The sequence below is a fragment of the Felis catus genome, chromosome X (genome assembly GCF_018350175.1).
Source record: "Felis catus isolate Fca126 chromosome X, F.catus_Fca126_mat1.0, whole genome shotgun sequence".
In the NCBI taxonomy this organism is placed as follows: Eukaryota; Metazoa; Chordata; class Mammalia; order Carnivora; family Felidae; genus Felis; species Felis catus.
In genome coordinates, this window is record NC_058386.1 from 108,523,186 (window position 1) to 108,542,192 (window position 19,007).

The following is a 19,007-nucleotide window of genomic DNA, read 5'->3' on the forward strand; positions in this document are numbered from 1 at the left end:
TAAGTATGTGGGACATGGAACTTATATAGCAACCATTTTTCCAAATGAAGTTTCTTTCGTTGTTTTTGAGTTTTTTCCCCTCTCATTCAGAAAGCAAAATATGCTCACTAAAATATCAGGGTAAAAAATAAACAGAAAAACAAGAGGAAGATATAAAGTGCTTATGAGCATATCCCTCAAAAGACAGACAGTATTAGGACCTTAGGGTAAAACTTTCCAGATCATTCTCAAGGCATGTGATACGGTAAGACTTTTTGGTGGCCATCTTTTAAGAAACTTAGCATTATATTCTAAATATCATCATTAGGGGCGCCTGGGTGGCTCAGTTGGTTAAACGTCAACTCTTGATTTTGGCTCAGATCATGAGTTCAGGCCCTGGCTCAGGCCCTCTGCTATCAGCACGGAGCCTGCTTCAGATTCTCTGTCCCCCTCTCTCTGCTCCTCCCCCACTGAGGTGCTCTCTCTCTTTCTCTCTCTAAAAAATAAACACTTAAAAAATTTAAAAAACGTATATATCATCATTAGTAGGGGCACCTGGTTGGCTCACTCCATGGACTATGTGACTCTCGGGGTTTTAAGTTCAGGGCCCCTCATTGGGTGTAGAGATTATTTAAAAATAAAATCTTAAAAAAATAAATATCATCATTAGTTGCTGTATAGGAAACCACCCACGTGTTGGACACGTAAATTGTTTTCTCCTTTTAGTTATCGCAAACAACACTAAGATAGACATCTTCTTAGATGTACATCCATCTTGGCACACAACCTTAATCGTTACCTTAGGATACTTTTCTCCAGAAGGCGAAATCCTTAGCTTATTTAGGTTGCATTGTTGGTTGTTTGCCTGCTTTTTGTCTGAGAATTTTAATGAAATACGGAAAAGTTTAATTTTTTAATAAAATCTTAATTAGACACTGAAATATAAATATAAGTTGTGGGAAAGCTTCATGACCATCATTGCCATTGCTCCGCAAAGCAGGGAGAGCACTTTACTTCCTGCTGGGTACCGGGAGTCTGGAGGCCACAGGCTGTGGGAAGAAGTGGGGGGCGGCAGTTCTGGAGTCTACACACTCCTTCAATTCCCGGCTCAAGTACTAACTTGCAGTTGTATGACCTTGGGCTCATTTTTAACCTTGCTGAACCTTAATTTCTTCATATGAAACATCCCTTTTTATGACTTGGCCCATGCTTGTCTCTCCTATCTCATCTCTGTCTCTCAAGGCTCCCATAGAACCCTCTGCCCACAACGGTAAGATCCGGTCAGACTGAGCTACTCCCCAGGCCTCTCCCTCTGTTTCTCCCTTTTCCTCTAGTCCAACTCCCTCGTTGTATCTCGGGAATTAGTACTGATCGTTAGGGCTTCAGTTATTCATCACCTCCCTCGAAGAAACCTTTGTGACCATCCCCTCAACATGTACGCTTCAGTCTGGGTGAGTTGCCCTCTTCTTTTGTGCCATCAAAAAACTCTCCTTGCCACTGTCATTTGTACACATCACACTGTTAGGTGCGGACCTGTTTGCACTTCTGGTTCTTCCACTACACAGAGAGGTCTTTGAGGTCAGGCACTAGGTCTTATTTTTCTACGCATCCTCAGGAGCTAACCCGGTGCATGCAAGCAGTGAAGACTCCTCAGCACTTGTCAACTGACTGATGAATGAATGAAGTAGTATAACCACCCCTTGTTTACCAAACTGTGTTAGCTAACGAATGAATGAAATAATGTAAGTGGAAATCCCCGGAAATGGCATCTCGGGGCACTAAAGGCAATGGACAGTAACTTTGTGACAGATCTCTTGCAATCACTTAAAATGTTCTGAATGTGAAATTCTGGAGAACCTCTGTCTTTGTTTGAGTCTGTTGAAAGGTGAATTTCGTCATCATAGACAAAGGACCTTTTGTTTAAGACAGCTAAGCCCAGCGATTAGTGGTGAGGCGCCATGCCTAAATGCTTCCAGGGCCTGGGGTCAACTCACCCAGACAGACCTCCCCTCTCTGGCCCCACACCTCGGACACAGCAGAGAAGGAGGAAGTGGGTAAAGAAGAGAGGGAATGAAGAAAAGGGGGCTGGAATAAGACCCTGTGGGGGTCAATAATTGCAGCTTTTGCAGAGCAGCTGTGTTTCGAAAAGACAAGTTATACATCAGGGAGTTCCACGGCCCCCAGAGAAGTGCCCCCCCCCCCCAATGCCTGTCACCTTCCATTCTTCCTCAGCTTTGCAGCCCTCTTCTGCAGATCTTCCCTGTGGTGCCTTGCAGAGGCATTCCATTGGCCAACTCCCCGTTACCTCCTGAGGTGCAAATGATCTATTGAGTATTGAGGGTGGATCTCTCAGCAGAAGAACTGGTCTTGCAGTTCTGACAGTCTGGCACAAAACTGCTTAGTGGCACCTCGTATCACAAAGGCTGGTCTTGCCCTCAACTGCTGGGATGGCAGACTCCGGGTCCTTTTAGGAAATTGCTGGCTCAGTCGCCGCCTCCCAGGTGGCTCTGCCCCTCAGGCCACCCCCTTTTGGTCCCCAGACGACATTCAGCTCAGTCAGTTTGATGAATTTCTCAGTCTCCAAGTTGCGGTTGACAACGGCATTGTCTTAAAGCACAAGCGAAAACCAAGCTCTTATTTGTGTAATATGTTTGTACTTGTGACGGGACAATGATGCAAATACGGGGTAAAGGGCATTTGAAAGAAAGAGAGAAAATCCTATAGAATTCAGAGGAATCTTGCCCTTTGGCCGGTTTCACGGGGAGAAGCCCTACAGAGGGCTGTAGCTCCACTGCGAAGCCTCAGCTAGTCCTCCCCAGGCCTGGGCTGATGGCGGGCCGCGCACCATGATGAAAGGTGAAGGGGTGGCAAAGCCCCAACTCACTGAAACCCTTTGCAGAGATTCCCACGAGTGCAGACTTGAACAAACACCCAACCACCACCCACCCAGCTCCGAAGACAGTTCCCAGTCCCCGCCCCCAGCATCCCCAATGCTCCGGAGTGCGGGTTCCCTCCTCCTCGCAGCTGCAGGGGTGGGGAGAGAAGAGGCAGAGGAGGAGCAGGGGCGGGGGTAGGGGGGAGGGTGGGAAGGCTTGAGTCTGGGCCTCTCCTCTGAGATGGAGCATCCGGAGGGCGGCCTGGCAGCCGGGTGACAGCAGAAGGTGCGGGGCCCCTAAAGGGGCGGGACTAGCACACTTGGCCTGCTGCTCAGCCTGGCCCCGGGCCAGACAAAGCACAAGCACTTCCTTTCTTTTTCAGTTCAATTTATTCTCTGAATCAACAAACCTTAGGCTATGAAGGGCAAAGCAAACTCAGTAGTTTAAACAAAGGCATTCATCAGGCAGCTGGGGCCCCCTGCAATGACAGATCAATTCCCACCCCCCCACCCCCCACCCCGGCAAAGAACCAGCCAACCTCCGCTGGGCTGGGACCCTAGGATTCCAGGATGATTTTTCTGACGTGGTTTCGAAGCTCCTTCTCTTGGACTTCTTTGTACAGGCAGGGGGTGGTGATGAGGTGATAGGGGCAGTGTGTCAGCCAACGCTAACGGAGCATCTAGTGTGGGGCAGGCTGCTTGGAACTAGAGAGAGGGTACATCACGAGGTCTCCGAAAACCAGGAAGCTTCACCACCCGCACAGAGACCCCACTAGAGCCATAAACCTACCAAGTAACCAGTTACCAGCCAGGTTTTAAAGCTACACAGACTAGGGCTCGAACCCCGGCCAACTCATTAAGTTAAATAGCAACCTGACCTGGGGTACGCGGACCTCTCTGCACCTCAGTTTCCATGCTTGTGAAATAGAAAAATAATATACCAGGCCTCATCCTTATTCCAGGCCTTATTGCTGCTTGGACGCAAATATCAGTACGTGTGTTCACCAACTAAATTTGAAGCCAGGTTCCATAAGGCATTGGTGTGGCAAACACTGGCTCCCGTTCTAAGTGTTTTACATATTCATTTACATGTTCATATTTGCTTATTACATGTTCATTTACCTATTCATTTAACCTTTGTAGCAATCCTATGGAGTGGGTGCTAATATTATCCCCATTTAACAGACGAGAAAACCCACAGCACAGAGAGCTTCTGTAACTCCCCTAGGCAGTGATACTTCTTTGATTTGTGTGAATGTGACACCTGTAACATAGGCCGTCCATAAATACGATCTGTGATTATTAGTCAGTAGTACTGTTATCATTACTATTAACTATGTTAGCATAACTATGAGTGGTTACCGTGGACTAAATTAAAATGTAGGTAAACACAAAGGGTTTGGCTATTTCCATCTGCTTCCTTAAAGGAAGCCCAACATTATTTTAGGTAACTCTAGACAGTTATAATGGACCCTCCCAGGATTAATGGCTCCAGGGGGAAAGAGCAAATCCCCTGGGGCTACTGACTAAGCAAAGGGCAAACCGCTAGAAAGCCACGATGAATTAACCCTGGGAAGCCCTGAAGGAGGAAGCACAGACCAAGGCAAACAGCTCTGTTGCCTGGCGGTCGGCGGCAAAATCAAGACCTATCCAAAGAAACTCCAAGTCAAGGGTGAAAGACATTCTGTGTCAGTTTGCAAAGTGTAGAAGTAAAGAGGTCTGCAAGCAAGGGAGAGGGGAATTAACATACCTTGACTACCTTCTTTGGGTCAGGAATCGGGTAATTCATTTATCTTCATGGCGACTTCATGAGGTAGGTACTATGATTATCCCGATTTTAGTGATAAGGGCACAGACTCAGAGAAGTGAAGTGACCCACCTGACATTCCATGGCTCAAGACTGCTAGAGCTGGGACTAGAACTCTTTCCACAACCCCATTTTATAAATCCAAACAGAACTCATTATTGCCCACCCTAAACATGCTCCTTTTATTCTATTCTCTGTCTTGGTGAATGGGGGCCACCATCCAAGCAGTCACCCAAGACAGAAATTTGAAGCTCATTCCCATATCCAGACCAGCATCAATTGCTTCTAGAAATTCTACCTCATTAACATCTCTTGTATCCACCCTTCCTGTCTGCCTCCACCATTCCCTATCAGGCTGGAATATTGATACTGGGGAAGGTATGTTAGGACATAGGCTGCCTATCTAACACTGGAACCACTGAACTTGAAGATATCATCCAGATTCTGCCTGGCATCTCCAGCACTTAAAACACATATTTCATGAAATATTGGCTGACTGAGTGGATGGATGCATAAATTAATGAGTAAGCAGATGCTAATATTCCAGCTTTGAGATTCCTTTTTTTAATAATTGTTGTAAAGTTTACGTAATTTGAGAGAGAGAAAGAAAAGGCACGAGTGGGGGAGGGGCGCAGAGAGAGGGAGAGAGAGAATCCCAAGCAGGCTCATTGCTGTCAGCACAGAGCCCAACTCACGGGGTTTGAACACAGGGCTCAAACTCACGAACCGTGAGATACTGACCTGAGCCGAAATCAAGAGTCAGCCACTTAACCGAATGAGCCACCCGTGTGCCCCCCACTTTGAGCTTCTTAAACTCCTCAGTGATTGTCCACCACCTTCAGGACAGAGCCCCAAATTTACATATAGACTAGTTGGCTTCAACGATCTAGCTGCCGACTCCCTCTGCTTCAGCTTAATTCTCAGATTGACTTTTTTTTTTTCCCCGTAAAAGAGCCACATTCTCTTTTGCATTTTGGCCTTCAATCTTTCATTTGTGTGGACCACCACACATCCTCCCCACACTAGCTCCCACTCTTCACCTCCTTAGCTCATGCTCAGCAACATGAATGGTTTATTCTTTGGAAAGTTTTTCCTGACACCCCAAATCCAAGTTTTTGGAGTTGCCACAACTCAGTCTCAGATTGGCCAAGTGACTTGCCCAAGGCCACACAGCTTGTAAGCGTCAGGGTCCAATTTTCCCTGCTTTATGAGATTCCAAATGCACGTTATGTCATTTGCATTACTCCTCAACAACTCAGGGGGCTAAGGGGTTAAGTGACTGGCCCAAGATTACACACCTAAAGTGATGCAATTTTGTAGCCCTAAATCCAGCTGCATTCTACTATACCAGATCAATTCCATCTCATTGGAGTTGAAAAAACTTTGCGTTATGAAGGGGTAGGGTATCGATTTCACTACTGACAGAGGTACAAAAGATCCCTCATCATTATAAATTGACAAACCAGCTCCTAGACAAACATCCCAAGGGTACATACCACTACCAATAGAAAAATCCCTGGACAGTTCTTTGCTTTCTTGTTTAGCTTGAATAGTGCTCCATCTTGGCACTGTCCCTTCTCTGCGTCTGTCAGAAAATGAGGCACGGCGGCCTTTATGATGGGTTCCCAAGGGAATGAAGTAAGCTGACTCACTACATTCTCTCACTGGGTAAGCCACTGGGTACCCACTGCAGTGGCCAATACCTTCACTTAGCAATCAGGTAAGTGTAAGACTTGAAACGACTCAAACTTCTAGGGGTGCCTGGGTGGCTCAGTCAGTTAAGCATCCAACTTCGGCTCAGGTCATGATCTCACAGTTCATGGGTTCAAGCCCTGCGTGGGCTCTGTGCTGACAGCTCAGAGCCTGGAGCCTGCTTCAGATTCTTTGTCTCCTTCTCTGTCTCTGCCCCTCCCGTGCTTGCACTTTGTCTCTCTCTCTTTCTCTCTCTCTCTCTCTCTTTCTCTCTCTCAAATAAATAAACATTAAAAAAAAAAAAAAAGAAATGATTTAAACCTCTTCATTTGACTTAGGCTCTAGAAACCATCGAAAAGAAGTGTGCTTTTGGAAATTCACAAACAGCAGATTTTCTTCCCTTCTACCATATGCTTCCATAAAGACAGAATTGCATTAGGCGGGGAGGATATCAGACAGGACTGTGTCAGATATGGTGCTGAGATTATTATGAGCCTTGAAATTCTCCATCTAACCCGGAGATAAACAGTTCAGGCTTAAAAGAAGGTCATCCTACAATGACACTACTGCTCCTGGTACCTGTAGGTGTTGGGAGGATTCATCCTCAAGCTAGACACCTGACGTCCCCTACTCTTTTTGAGAGCTCAGAAGGCTCCAGCTTTGGTCTCATCCTCCCTTTTTCTGTTAAGAAAAGTCCTGGTCCTGGGGCACCTGGGTGGCTCAGTGTTAAACGTCCAGTCTTTGTTTCAGCTCGGCTCATGATCTCAGTTCGATCTCATGAGTTCGAGCCCAGCATGGGACTCTGTGCTGTGTCAGCTCAGAGCCTGCTTGGGATTCTCTCTCTCCCTCTCTCTCTCTCTCCCCCTCCCCCACGTGCTCTCTCTCTCTCTCCCTCTCTCAAAATAAATAAATAAACTTAAATTTTTTTTAAATGTCCTCATCCTCAGGTTGAAGAGGCACAACTGAATTTATGCTAAAATCTGCCGTTATTTAAAAAAGTAATTGCCTCATTTCCTTTCTCCTCCTGCCTGTCCAGTCTCATCATCATTCTGTAGAGTCCTTCTTTATTGCTGAAGGACGCAGCCCATGATCAGTGCAACACTAGGAGTGGTGTTGATATTTGACAATGATCAATTTTATTAAATAAATATGACAGCTTGAAAAGTACGATGAGGTTTTCACTAAAACACATTTTCCTCATTGGGTTACATTTTAGTAGGCACATTCCAGCAAGTCTGCAGTCCCATATCTATCCTGCATCCCCCAAATACTCTTGGGAATGTGTAAAGGAAAAGGCTGGCTAACAGCCTCAGAAAGTCCATCTATAAAATCAAGGCATAGTGCCTCGGAGTATAGATATGCAAAGAAACCTCAAAGATCCAAGATGTCTCCGGGGCCAACCACTTTTCCCAGCAAGCTAACTGACGGCATTAACAAGTCAAAGACAGGTAAATAACCCAGGAAGTTTGTCAATCTTGCAAGGGGAGTGAAAGGAATGTCTGAAGCCAAAATTGGTAGCACTGTCCAGGGGAGAGTGTGACCTTGTTCAAGAACTTTACCTACCCGTATGGTACGGTCTACTGTATCCAGAACAGAGACTGTAAGACATTAAGACCTCAGGAATAATTTGTTAATGAAATTACTCAAATGAATGAATGGGTGACTTAAAGGTCTCAGTGACAGGGCATTTGTGGAAATGGCTGCATTAGCAGCCCATCGAATATTAGCATCATGGGTCTGATTCCTTTAAATCTGACTCTTCTGACACATGGTATCCGATGTAACTGATTGAGAGGACCCTAGTGTCCCAAGTCCCACCGTAAATGGTGCCACTGGCATCCCAATTGTAAATATCATCTCTGACTTCTGTTCTTGTGCAGTGCTGACAAATCACGCTTCTGAGTCTGGAGCCCTAAGCCAGATCTCGGACACCAGCAAATTCATCAAGATAATGTTACCGGGGGTGGAGTAAACACAAAGGGTTCTGGATGTCAATTAGTCTTACCCAGGAGACATTATTCTATCTGATCATGGGTCCTTTTTGTACTTCTACTACTTCACTTTCTGTAAAATCAACACCAATGCCCAAGACTCCATTATTTTTCCCCATGCAGCCAATTATTTTCTTAAATTTTATCTTAAAGGAAAATTCTCCCTGGGACTGATCCATGCCTCTTGAGACTTCAGTCAATTTTGGTATCAAAAGCCCCTCTGTGTGACTCTCTTTAGCTGCTAATGGTTCTTTCCACTATGGTTCCAAGTATTTCTTCGTCCTGTTTAAGAAATTAGCACTAATGGAAGAGAATATGTTTAGGTTGCTTTTTTTCCTATCCCCAACCAAAGTCCCTGAGGGTATGGTGCTGGGGTGCATTTTAAGGAATTATTAACAGGGCTGAGGGACCTTTTTTAAATATTTATTTTTAAGTAATCTCTACACCCAGCATGGGGCTCAAACTCACAACCCCAAGTCACATGCTCCACCGACTGAGCCAGCCAGGTGCCCCCTGAGGGACCTTTTAAAGCTTTCGAATTAATGAAAAAATTCAGACCATGGTATCCTTGACCTCTAGAAACCACTTGCTCACATAGCTTCTCATCTACAGGTAAGGAAGGAAGGATCTACTAATTGGCTTACAATAGTCGTCGAAGGCTCACTGTATACCAAATTCTATGGCCTTTGATGGCAACAGAAAATAAATAATGTGCATGAGCCATATGACAGGACTAGAAGGCTACTGACAGATGAGTCTTCTGGATTCGATTGTACATGGAGTAGTGGAGAGACTTCTGGATTGGAAGTCCCAACTCTGCATTTACCTGCTGCATAATCTTGCACAAATCACTTAAGCACCCTGAACCCCTACCTCTTAATTTGCAAAACGGGGAAAGATGAGCCTTTCCCCTACCTTCACTCACAGGGCAGAATGCAGGATCAAACGAATGAATGGACGTAAGATTGCTTTGTAAATTTTAAAGTGCGGTCCATTGGTGATCACTACTATCATCATCATCATCATCATCACCCCTCCTCCTCCTCATCAGTCTACTGTTGTTAAGGAGAAAAGATCCTGTTGGATGAATGGATGCTAGCCTAAGGTTCCACTCTCCTCGGGACACAGCTGCTCATGGGACTGCAGTCAGTGCGCTTGCCACTCTTGGTGACACCACGATTGCTACTTACAGAGCAGCCTTCCCAGGGCAAAAGGGATCAGATGCTGTGACACCCGAATTGCTGGGTATCAAATCTCTCCCATTGTCTTCCAAAGGAACACAATGTGTTGCAGCTGGAAAGAGACAAACTGATCTGAAGCGAAATCATGCTGCCCCCAAGTTGCTGGAGTCAGCTCCTCAGAAGGTGAATGTTACAAAGCTACGGTACTCTGCCTTCCCACCCCCCCCCCCCCTCTTAATTGGATCTGAATTTAAGCTACACATTGAGAAATCTCTTCTGTCACTTTTTGTCAAAGAATTCTCTTTGAGTTGCTTGGAATATCTAGAAAAAATGTAGCCTAAAGCAGTGTCTTTTGAATACCCAGCTCGCTAATTCAGGTCCTGGAACACTGTGAGCAAACACCACCGGCCTGCGAATGGATAAACTACCGAAAAGACATTTTCCACCATTCAAATAGCGTTCCAAGAAAGAATAGGAAATGCCTCATGCCTCTAATGGAGGCTATTTGCTGCAAAAACAAGTCATTCGGGTCTGTGGACCTAGAAATGCCTTTTGCAAATAAAAGCGAAAGGAAGAGAGAGCAAAACAGCCACTGAAGCCATGAAGTCATCACCCACAAAGCACATGATTCAAATAAAAATGAAATACTCATTTGAAAAGCGGGTTACCCACACACCCAACAGCAGTTGTTAGTTTATGTGTAAAAGAAAACAACCAGCATTTTGTACGGATCTCAAAGAAAATGAACAACTTGTTCCTTGTTAGTGGCTAATATAAATATCAGAGCAAATAGCATCTTTTGTTCAAATAAAATCATAGAACATTTCAAAATGCTCCCACATAAATCCTTACATCAAAATGTACATATCTTAAGATTCTGGAAGATGAGCCCCAAATGATGTGCTTAATACATTTGTTCTTCCTTCAAGAGATGAGGTATAATTGTACGCAATCATCTCGTAGCTAGGAATTATATTAAGAACCCTGAACTATAAGTACTAAATCAAACTAAATAGTCTCTTATCCTATTTTTCTCTTCATACTTGTCATTACTTCCTGAAGTTCTCATTACCGCTGCATAAATTCTACCCCCTTCCGTAGGTTTCCTTCAGAAAAGGAGGGTAGCCTTCCCCCTTCTCCTTTCCCTCAGAACCACGGTTTTCTCCGCACAGATGTTCCTGAGGTGAGACTCACAGATTATTTCACTGCGCACTAATACCTCTCTGGGTTCGATGAATCAGTTCTTGCTGCTTTGTCTTTTTACAAATATTTAGCGTCTCTTCCAAACTCGCTTTTGTTGTCCCTTGAGAAAAGAGAACCTGTTCTAGAAGAAAGGTTAATGGGAAAACACGAGCTACACTGTGATATTCAATACAGACTTCTTTTTCCAAAGCTAAAAACCACAGTCCTCCTTCATTCGGTCCTACAGAAGACCTAACATCGCCGGCTAATGGGCTGCCCACAAATGACCACTATTGAATGAATAATAAAGGAATAATAGCAATGTGATTTCCACTTACATCAACCACAAAAATCTTCTGGGAATCATCCAAAAACTGCACTTTTAAATGTAGCATTCTTGGAGAGGCCGTTGGGCTGCGAGCAGGCTCCGAGTGCTGTGGGAGCTGTAGACAGGAAGAGGGGTTTTCTCCAGCTGCATGCGGTGCGCTGGGGGTGGGGTGGGGGGAGTGCACCCCCACCCAGGCGCCCCCCCCCCTCAGCAGGGCATACTTCGGTTTGCTCCAAGTGATGCACACCCAAGGGCGTTTGTGCTGCGCGGCGCTGGCGATCAATTTGGTCAACGTCAAATCCAAGTGGACTCTCTCTAGCCCTCTTAAACTAGTTCCTTTCTTCAAGGGAAAAGAGAAAGAGGGAAGGCACTCGCAAGCCCTGGGGATTTTCTTTATTTCACAAAAGCACAATGTGAAAACCCTAGGTGAAGCTTCGATAAACTGGAGAACAGCCCTGTCTCCAAAGCAAAGGGATTACAGTTGGTCTCAGGTTGTACTAGAAATTTCATGGCCGAACTAGGAGGCTTTATACATAATGATTTTAATTGCTTGAAGTTCCATGACTTAAAAATGAAAACTGTGTTAAAAGGAATATACAGAAAGGCTTCACTCCCACTCCTGCCCCCTCTATTCTGGGCAGAATAGTGCCCGGCGAATCGTGTCACGGGTTGCTGATAGTACGCGTCTAGCAGTAACCAACTGTATTAGGGTTTTGCTGTTGTTATTTAGCTTGCAGTGTGTCTTTAAGCAAATACCGTACAAGCAAGTACGAAAGTATTTCTTATATGTAGGTAGCGTGCTGTTGCACTGGTCCCTGCCTTCCTTTTCTTCCTTCGCATATCATTGTGTTCTCCCTTTAGCTGTGCCTGGAATGCTTCCTCGCTTCTTTTGACAGCCATATGATTTTGCATGCCGTAGGTAAAACAGCTTACTCAAACGGTTCCCTATTGGTGGACATGGGTTGTTTCCAACCTTTGGCTATTGTAAACAAGGCTGAGCTGAATATCTTCATATGTATGTCATTTTATATGTGTGCAGGTATAGCTGTAGGATAGGTTTCCAGAAGTAGGATTGCCGGTCAAGGATTACAGATTGGTAATTTTGATAGCTATTTCAAAATCTTCCTCCATGAAGTTTGTCACGGGTTGAATTGTGTCCCCCCAACATTCGTGTGTTTAAGTCGCAGCCCCCAGTTTCCTGGAATGTGGCTGTATTTGGAGACAGGGTCTATAAAGAGATAATTAAATTGAAATGAGGCCATTGATGTGGGCCCTAGTTCAGTATGATGGATGTCCCTATAAGTAAAGAAGATGAAGGCACAGACACGCTCAAGGGAAAGACCATGTAAAGGCACAGGGAAGAGAAGACGGCCACCTACGAGCCAAGGAAAGAGGCCTCAGAAGGAAACGACCCTGCCAGTGCCTTGATCTCAGACTTGAGGCCTCCGGAAATGGTGAAAAAATCAATTTCTGTTCTTACAAGCCACCCTGTCTCCGGCACTTTGTTACGGGAGACCTGCCAAACTAGTACAAGGGTTGTCCCAGTGTGCAGTCCCACCGACGAAGTATGAGAGTGCCTGTTTTCTCCAGGCTCACTGACAGAGCATGGTGTCAAACTTTGGGGTTCCTGCCAAATTGACACGTGAGAAAAAGAATCTCAGTGCAGTTTTTTTATTGTTTTATTTAGTTTTATTTAGAGAGAGACAGAGAGAAAGACCATGCGTGCGCAGGGGAAAAGGGCAGAGGAAGAGAGAGAGAGAGAGACGATCCTCAGGGCAGAGCCCAACGTGGGGCTCCATCTCACGACCCTAGGATCACGACCTGAGCCCAAATCGAGAGTTGGTCACTCAGCCGACTGGGCCACCCAGGCACCCCATCCGTGCAGTTGTAAATCTGAATTTTATTGTTCATTTTATGAGGGAAGTTGAGCATCTTTTCAGATGCTTAAGGGCTGTTTAGAGTTGTTTTTCTGTGAACTATCTGTTCATGTAGTTCCACAGCCCCTCTTTAAAATATTGGCTATTGCCCTTTTCTCTTCAATCTGGAGGAACTAGTTCAACGTTAGCTTTGTCTGTGATATGAGGTACAAATATTTCCTCCCATTTGTCCTTTGCCTTTCGACTTTGCTTATGGTGTCTGTGTGTTGTTGTTTACCATGGGAAGTTTTTGATTCTGGCGTCGTGAAATTTGAGTCATAGTTAGAAACGTCTTCTTCACTTCAAAGTTTTCTTTTAGTACTTCTATGGTATTGTTTTTTTAAATTTAAATCTTTATCTATTTGGATTTTATCTTCATCTATGATGTGAAGTGTGGATCAAATTTCATCTGTTTCCAAATGGATACCTAATTGTCCCTATTCATTGATTAGAAAGTTCCTTTCTACTCCCATCGATTTGAGAAGCTGCCTTTATCATATATATAAAATTGCCATTGTCTGTTTGGTGATTTTTATTCTCTTCTATTCATGTTCCAATTCCACACTGTTTTAATTTTTTTCACACTGTTTTAATTTTTGAGGCTCTAGAGTATGTTTTTTCCCCTTAAATTCATTTATTTTTTAAAGTAATCTCTACACCCAATGTGGGGCTCAAACTCATGACCCCAAGATCAAGACTCAAACACACTAGTGACTGAACCAGCCAGGCACCCCCCTAGGGTATGGCTGCTCCATACCACATTGCTTTTCATTTAGAGTTTTCCTGGCTTTTCTTGTTTACTTATTTTTCTAGACAAGCTTGTGAAAAATATGTTAAAATGATAAATTTACTTATGGAAAGTTGTATGTCTCCGATGGTGACTCTTCTTTTTCATGAGGCATGTATGTCAGTTTGCTCAGATATACTTTTATGTCCTCTTCTGGAAAGTTGTACTTATAAACATTTTCAACCACACACAAAACCAAAGAGTTTAGTACAATAAACTCCCATACACTCATCATACAATTAAATGGTGTTATGAGCTGAATTGTATTCTCTCATAATTTATATTTTAAAGCCCCAACCCCTGGGCCCTCAGAATGTGTCTATATTTGGAGATAGGGCCTTTAAAGAGATAGTGAAGTTAAGTGGGGTCTATGGGTGGGCCCTAATCCAATCAGACTGGTGTCCTTATAAGTAAAGGAAATTTGTCCATACAGATACCAGAGATGTACATGCACTGAAGAAAGAGCACATGAGGACATATGGAGAGGGCAGCCATCTGCAAGCCAAAGAGACAGGCCTCAGAAGAAATCAAACTTCCTGAAACCTTGATCTTGGATTTCTAGCCTCAAGAACTATAAGAAATAAATTTCCTTTGTTTATGCACATAGTTTGCGGTATTTTGTTATGGCAGTCCTAGAAAACTACTACAAATAGTATTAAGATTTTGCCATTTTTTCTCTCTTTCTCTCTTTCTTTTTCTCTCTACCTCCCAGGAATTATTTTAAAGCAAATCCCAGACATCATGTCATTTCACTCCCTTCATACACTTACTATTCATCTCTTAAAGATATGGGCATTTTGGGACGCCTGGGTGGCTCAGTCGGTTGAGAGTCCAACTTCGGCTCAGGGCATGATCTCACGGTTGGTGAGTTCGAGCCCTGCTTCAGGCTCTGTGCTGTCAGTGCACAGCCCGCTCTGGATCCTCTGTGCCCCTCTCTCTCTGCACCTTCTCCACTCATGCCCTTTCTCAAAAATAAATAAACGTTCAAAAAATACATGGGCATTTTTTTTTTGTATAACCCCAAGACCATAATCACAACTAAAAAAATTCTTGTTATCATATTATACACAGTCCATATTCAAATTTCCCTAATTGTTTTTTTTTTAACAGTTGGTTGTTTGAATCAGGATCCAAACAAGTTCCATATGTTGCATTTACTTGTTACATCTATTAATTTTCTTTTAACCTATAGCAGTACCCTTCCTCCCGTGCCTTTGATGTAATGCCTTTGATTAAAGCAACTTGGCCAATTGTCCTACAGAGCGTTCCACATTCTGGATTCGTCTGCCTGCCTCATTGCGTTGTCATTGTATTTGTTATCCTGCTCCTCATATTTCTCATAAATGGAAGATAGCTATAAATGCTTGATGAGATTCACATTCAACTTTTTTGGTAAGGAGACTTCATAGTTGATGCTTTGTGCTTCATATTCCATCACATCAAGAGGCTTATGTCTGGTCGTGTCTAGTGAGACGAGGATTGATTAATGGGTTTAGGTTATGCACATCAAAGTATTTGGAAGTATTCCTCATATAGGCTTTGTACATTTCTTACACATGCACTCCTAGGTATTTACACTGTGTGGCTGCTTTTTTCAATGGGAGGGGGTTCTTCTCTTCCATTAAATCTTCTAAGTAGAAACTGTTTGCATATATGAAGGGTATTCTTATATATTAGTGTTCTATCTTGCTAACATACTGAACTTTCTTAAATGTTTGTGGTAGTTTTCATTTGATTCTTGAGTTTTCGGGTATAAGACCATTATATTACATGTGAATAGAAATGGTTTGTCTCTTCTCGTACAATGGTAATTTCTTTCTTTTGTCTAATTGGATTGGCTAATAGCTCCAATGAAAGGTGAAATCCTAGTGGCAATTGTGGGCATCCTTTTTTTTCTCCTGAGTTTAGTGAGAATGATCCCAGTGTCTCTCCATTCAGTAAAACATTGGTTTTTGAAAGAGACATTTAAAAAAACACATTTATGGGGTTCCTTGGTGGCTGAGTCAGTTAAGCGTCTGACTCTTGATCTCTGCTCGGGTCATGATCTCTTGGTTTGTGAGATCGAGCCCGGAGACGGGCTCTGCACTGACAGAGAGGAGCCTGTTGGGATTCTCTCTCCCTCTCTTTCTGCCCCTCTTTCACTCGCACATGGGAGCGATTGTCTCTCTCTCTCTCTCTCTCTCTCTCTCTCTCTCTCTCTCTCTCTCTTAACCTGAAAAAAAAGTACATGGAAACCTGATTGGGCAAGAAGCCCAAAACACCACCCTTTGTCTATATTGAATTAACTTATTCTATGTCACTAAGTAAATAGGCTGGTAAAATTAGACCAATCAAATGCCGGCATCTGATGGACAAGCGTGCATACCTTTGCTAATATTTTGACAGTTCACAGTACAGTCTCCACAACAACTCCAAGTGGGGAGGCAGCTGCAAGGCTGGTGGAAAAAGCAGTAGCTCTGGTGACCAAAGAATCTATTTTAAATCTTACCAGCAATGTGACCTGAGGCAGGTCACATCAAACTCCCGTGCCTCAGTTTCCTAACCTATAAAGCAAGGTGACAGTTCTAATCCATAAGGTCTTGCGCAAGTGCACACAGTTGGCACTCAACAAATGTTTGCTGGATGGGTGAATATTAAGGAAATAAATATGAATAAGTCACTTTTTGCTGAAGTTTAGAGTGGTAAAAGAAGAAGGAGTTCTCTCTTTTCCTCTCTTTTTCCACCTAGACTTTATTCCTTCAGTTATTACTGGCAATGTGTTACTAATAGACTGTGATCCAAAACAGGAAACTGTCCTAAAGGAAATTTTCATATTCTACTTTAAAGTAAAAATCCAAAGTTGAGCTCACCCTTGGAAAACTTAGGCTGGCTGGTCTGTCTTCACTTAGTTCCTCCACACGCAGGGAGGTGGAGAGGGAGAGCTGGGCAGGAGGCCAGAATAGGAGCGAATGGGGAGTGAATTCCAGAGTTTGTGAGCTAGGATGGAAATAGAGGACTATAGAATGTAGCTTTTACCATTATCATTTAGAAATAAATAGAATCAACCTAAACCAAAAATAAAAAGCACCACACTATTGTTTTTTCCTGAGATCCAAACAGTGATCTGTGGCATGACTTAAGGGATAGAAGTAAAGAATTCTGACCAAAATTATGACCCCAGTTCCTGGCATTTCATCATTCGCGCCTTATTTTGGGGGGGTTAAAGTTATTCTTTTCCAGGAGTCCCTTATTTTTTACCAGCTTTATTGAAATACAATTGACATATAATATTGTGTAAGTTTAAGGCGTACAATGTGTTGATTTGATATACTTATATATTGTGAAATGATGACCTCAGTAGGGTTATTAACACATTCATTACCTCACCTAATAACCATTTAATTTTTGTAACGAGAACATTTAAGATCTACTCTACTAGTAACTTTCAAGTATACAATATAGTATTGTTAACTATAATCATCATGCTGTACATTGGTTTTCTAGAACTTATTCATTTTCTTTTTTCTTAAGGATTTTATTTTATTTTATGTTTAAATTTATTTATTTGTTTTGAGGGGGGAGGAACAGAGAGAGACAGGGAGAGAGAGAATCCCAAGCAGATTCCACAATGTCAGCTCAACACTTAATCAACTGAGCCACCCAGGTGCCCCTAGAACTTAACTCATTTTCTAATTGAAAGTTTGTGTGCTTTGACCAACATTTCTCCATTTCACCCACCTCCCAGCCCCTTGCAACTACCATTCTATTCTGTTTCTGTGATTTGGCTCTTTTAGATTCTACATATAAGCAATATCATACAGTACTTGTCTTTCTGGCTTATCTCACTGAGCGTAATGCCCTCAAGGTCTATCCCAGTTGTTGCAAATGGCAAGATTTCCTTCTTTCTCACAGCTAAATAATATTCCATTGTGTATATATGCCACATCTTCTTTACCCATCCATCTGTAGACTGGCACAGCCATATCGTGGCCATTGTGAGTAATGCTGCAATGAATGTGGGGATACAGTGTCTCTTTGAGATCTTAATTTCATTTCCTTTTGATACATACCCAGAGGTAGAGTTGCTGGACAATACAGTAGTTATACTTTTAAGTTCTTGAGGACATATCACACTGTTTTCCATAGTGGTTGCACCAATTTACATTGCCACCAGCAGTGCACCACGATTCTCTTTTCTCCACATTTTTGCCAACACTCGTTATCTCTTGTCTTTTTGATAATAGCCATTCTAAAAGTGTGAGATAATATCTCATTGTGGTTTTGATGTACATTTCCCTGATGGTGAATGATATTAAGCATATTTTCATGTACCTGTTGACCATTTGTATATCTTATTTGGAAATATGTCTATTCAATTACTCTGCCCATTTTTTAAAAAAAAATTTTTTTAACGTTTGTTTATTTTTGAGACAGAGAGAGACAGAGCATGAACGGGGGAGGGTCAGAGAGAGAGGGAGACACAGAATCCGAAACAGGCTCCAGGCTCTGAGCTGTCAGCACAGAGCCCGATGCGGGGCTCGAACTCACAGACTGTGAGATCATGACCCGAGCTGAAGTCGGACGCTCAACCAACTGAGCCACCCAGGCGGCCCTCTCTGCCCACTTTTTAATTAAATTGTTTTGGGGTGTGTGTGTGTGTGTGTGTGTGTGTGTGTGTGTAGGAGAGGTTTTGCTATTGAGTTGTATGAATTCCTTATATACTTTGTATATTAACCCCTTATCAGATATATGATTTGTAAATATTTTTTTCCATTCCATAGGTTGCTTGTTTGTTTTGTTAATTATTTCTTTTGCTGTGTGAAAACTTTTTAGCTTGATGTAGTCTCACTTATTTATTTTTGCACTCGTTGTTTGTGCTTTTGGTGTCATATGCAAAAATATCATTCTTAAGACTATTGTCAAACAGCTTTTTCCCTACACTTTCTTCTAGGAGTTTTATGGTTTCAGTTTTATCTTTAATTCCTGAATCCATTTAAAGTTAATTTTCATAAGTGGTGTGAGATAAAGATCTATTTCATTCTTGTGCATGTGATTATGCTATTTTCTCAACACCATTGAAGAGGCTATCCTGTCCTATTGAGTATTCTTTTTTTTTTTTAACTTTTTTTAATGTTTATTTTTTGAGAGACTGAGAGAGACAGAGTGTGAGGGAGAGTCAGAGAGAGAAGGAGACACAGAATCCAAAGCAGGCTCCAGGCTCAGAGCTGTCAGCACAGAGCCTGATGTGGGTTTAAACTCATGCACTGTGAGATCATGACCTGAGCCAAAG

The 19,007-nt window shown here is 43.0% G+C and overlaps 1 protein-coding gene across 2 annotated transcripts in view; it reads right to left on the reverse strand.

Annotated features, from left to right (window-relative positions):
• Nucleotides 1–11,339, reverse strand: part of FRMD7 (FERM domain containing 7) — a 52,277-nt gene extending 40,938 nt beyond the window's left edge. For both annotated transcript variants that reach the window (XM_045050429.1, XM_019824304.3), the window contains exon 1: nt 11,046–11,339. In XM_045050429.1, coding sequence (XP_044906364.1) covers nt 11,046–11,102 — 57 coding nt within the window. In that variant the 5' untranslated portion in view covers nt 11,103–11,339. The remainder of the gene's footprint in view (nt 1–11,045) is intronic.
• Nucleotides 11,340–19,007: the final 7,668 nt, after the last annotated feature.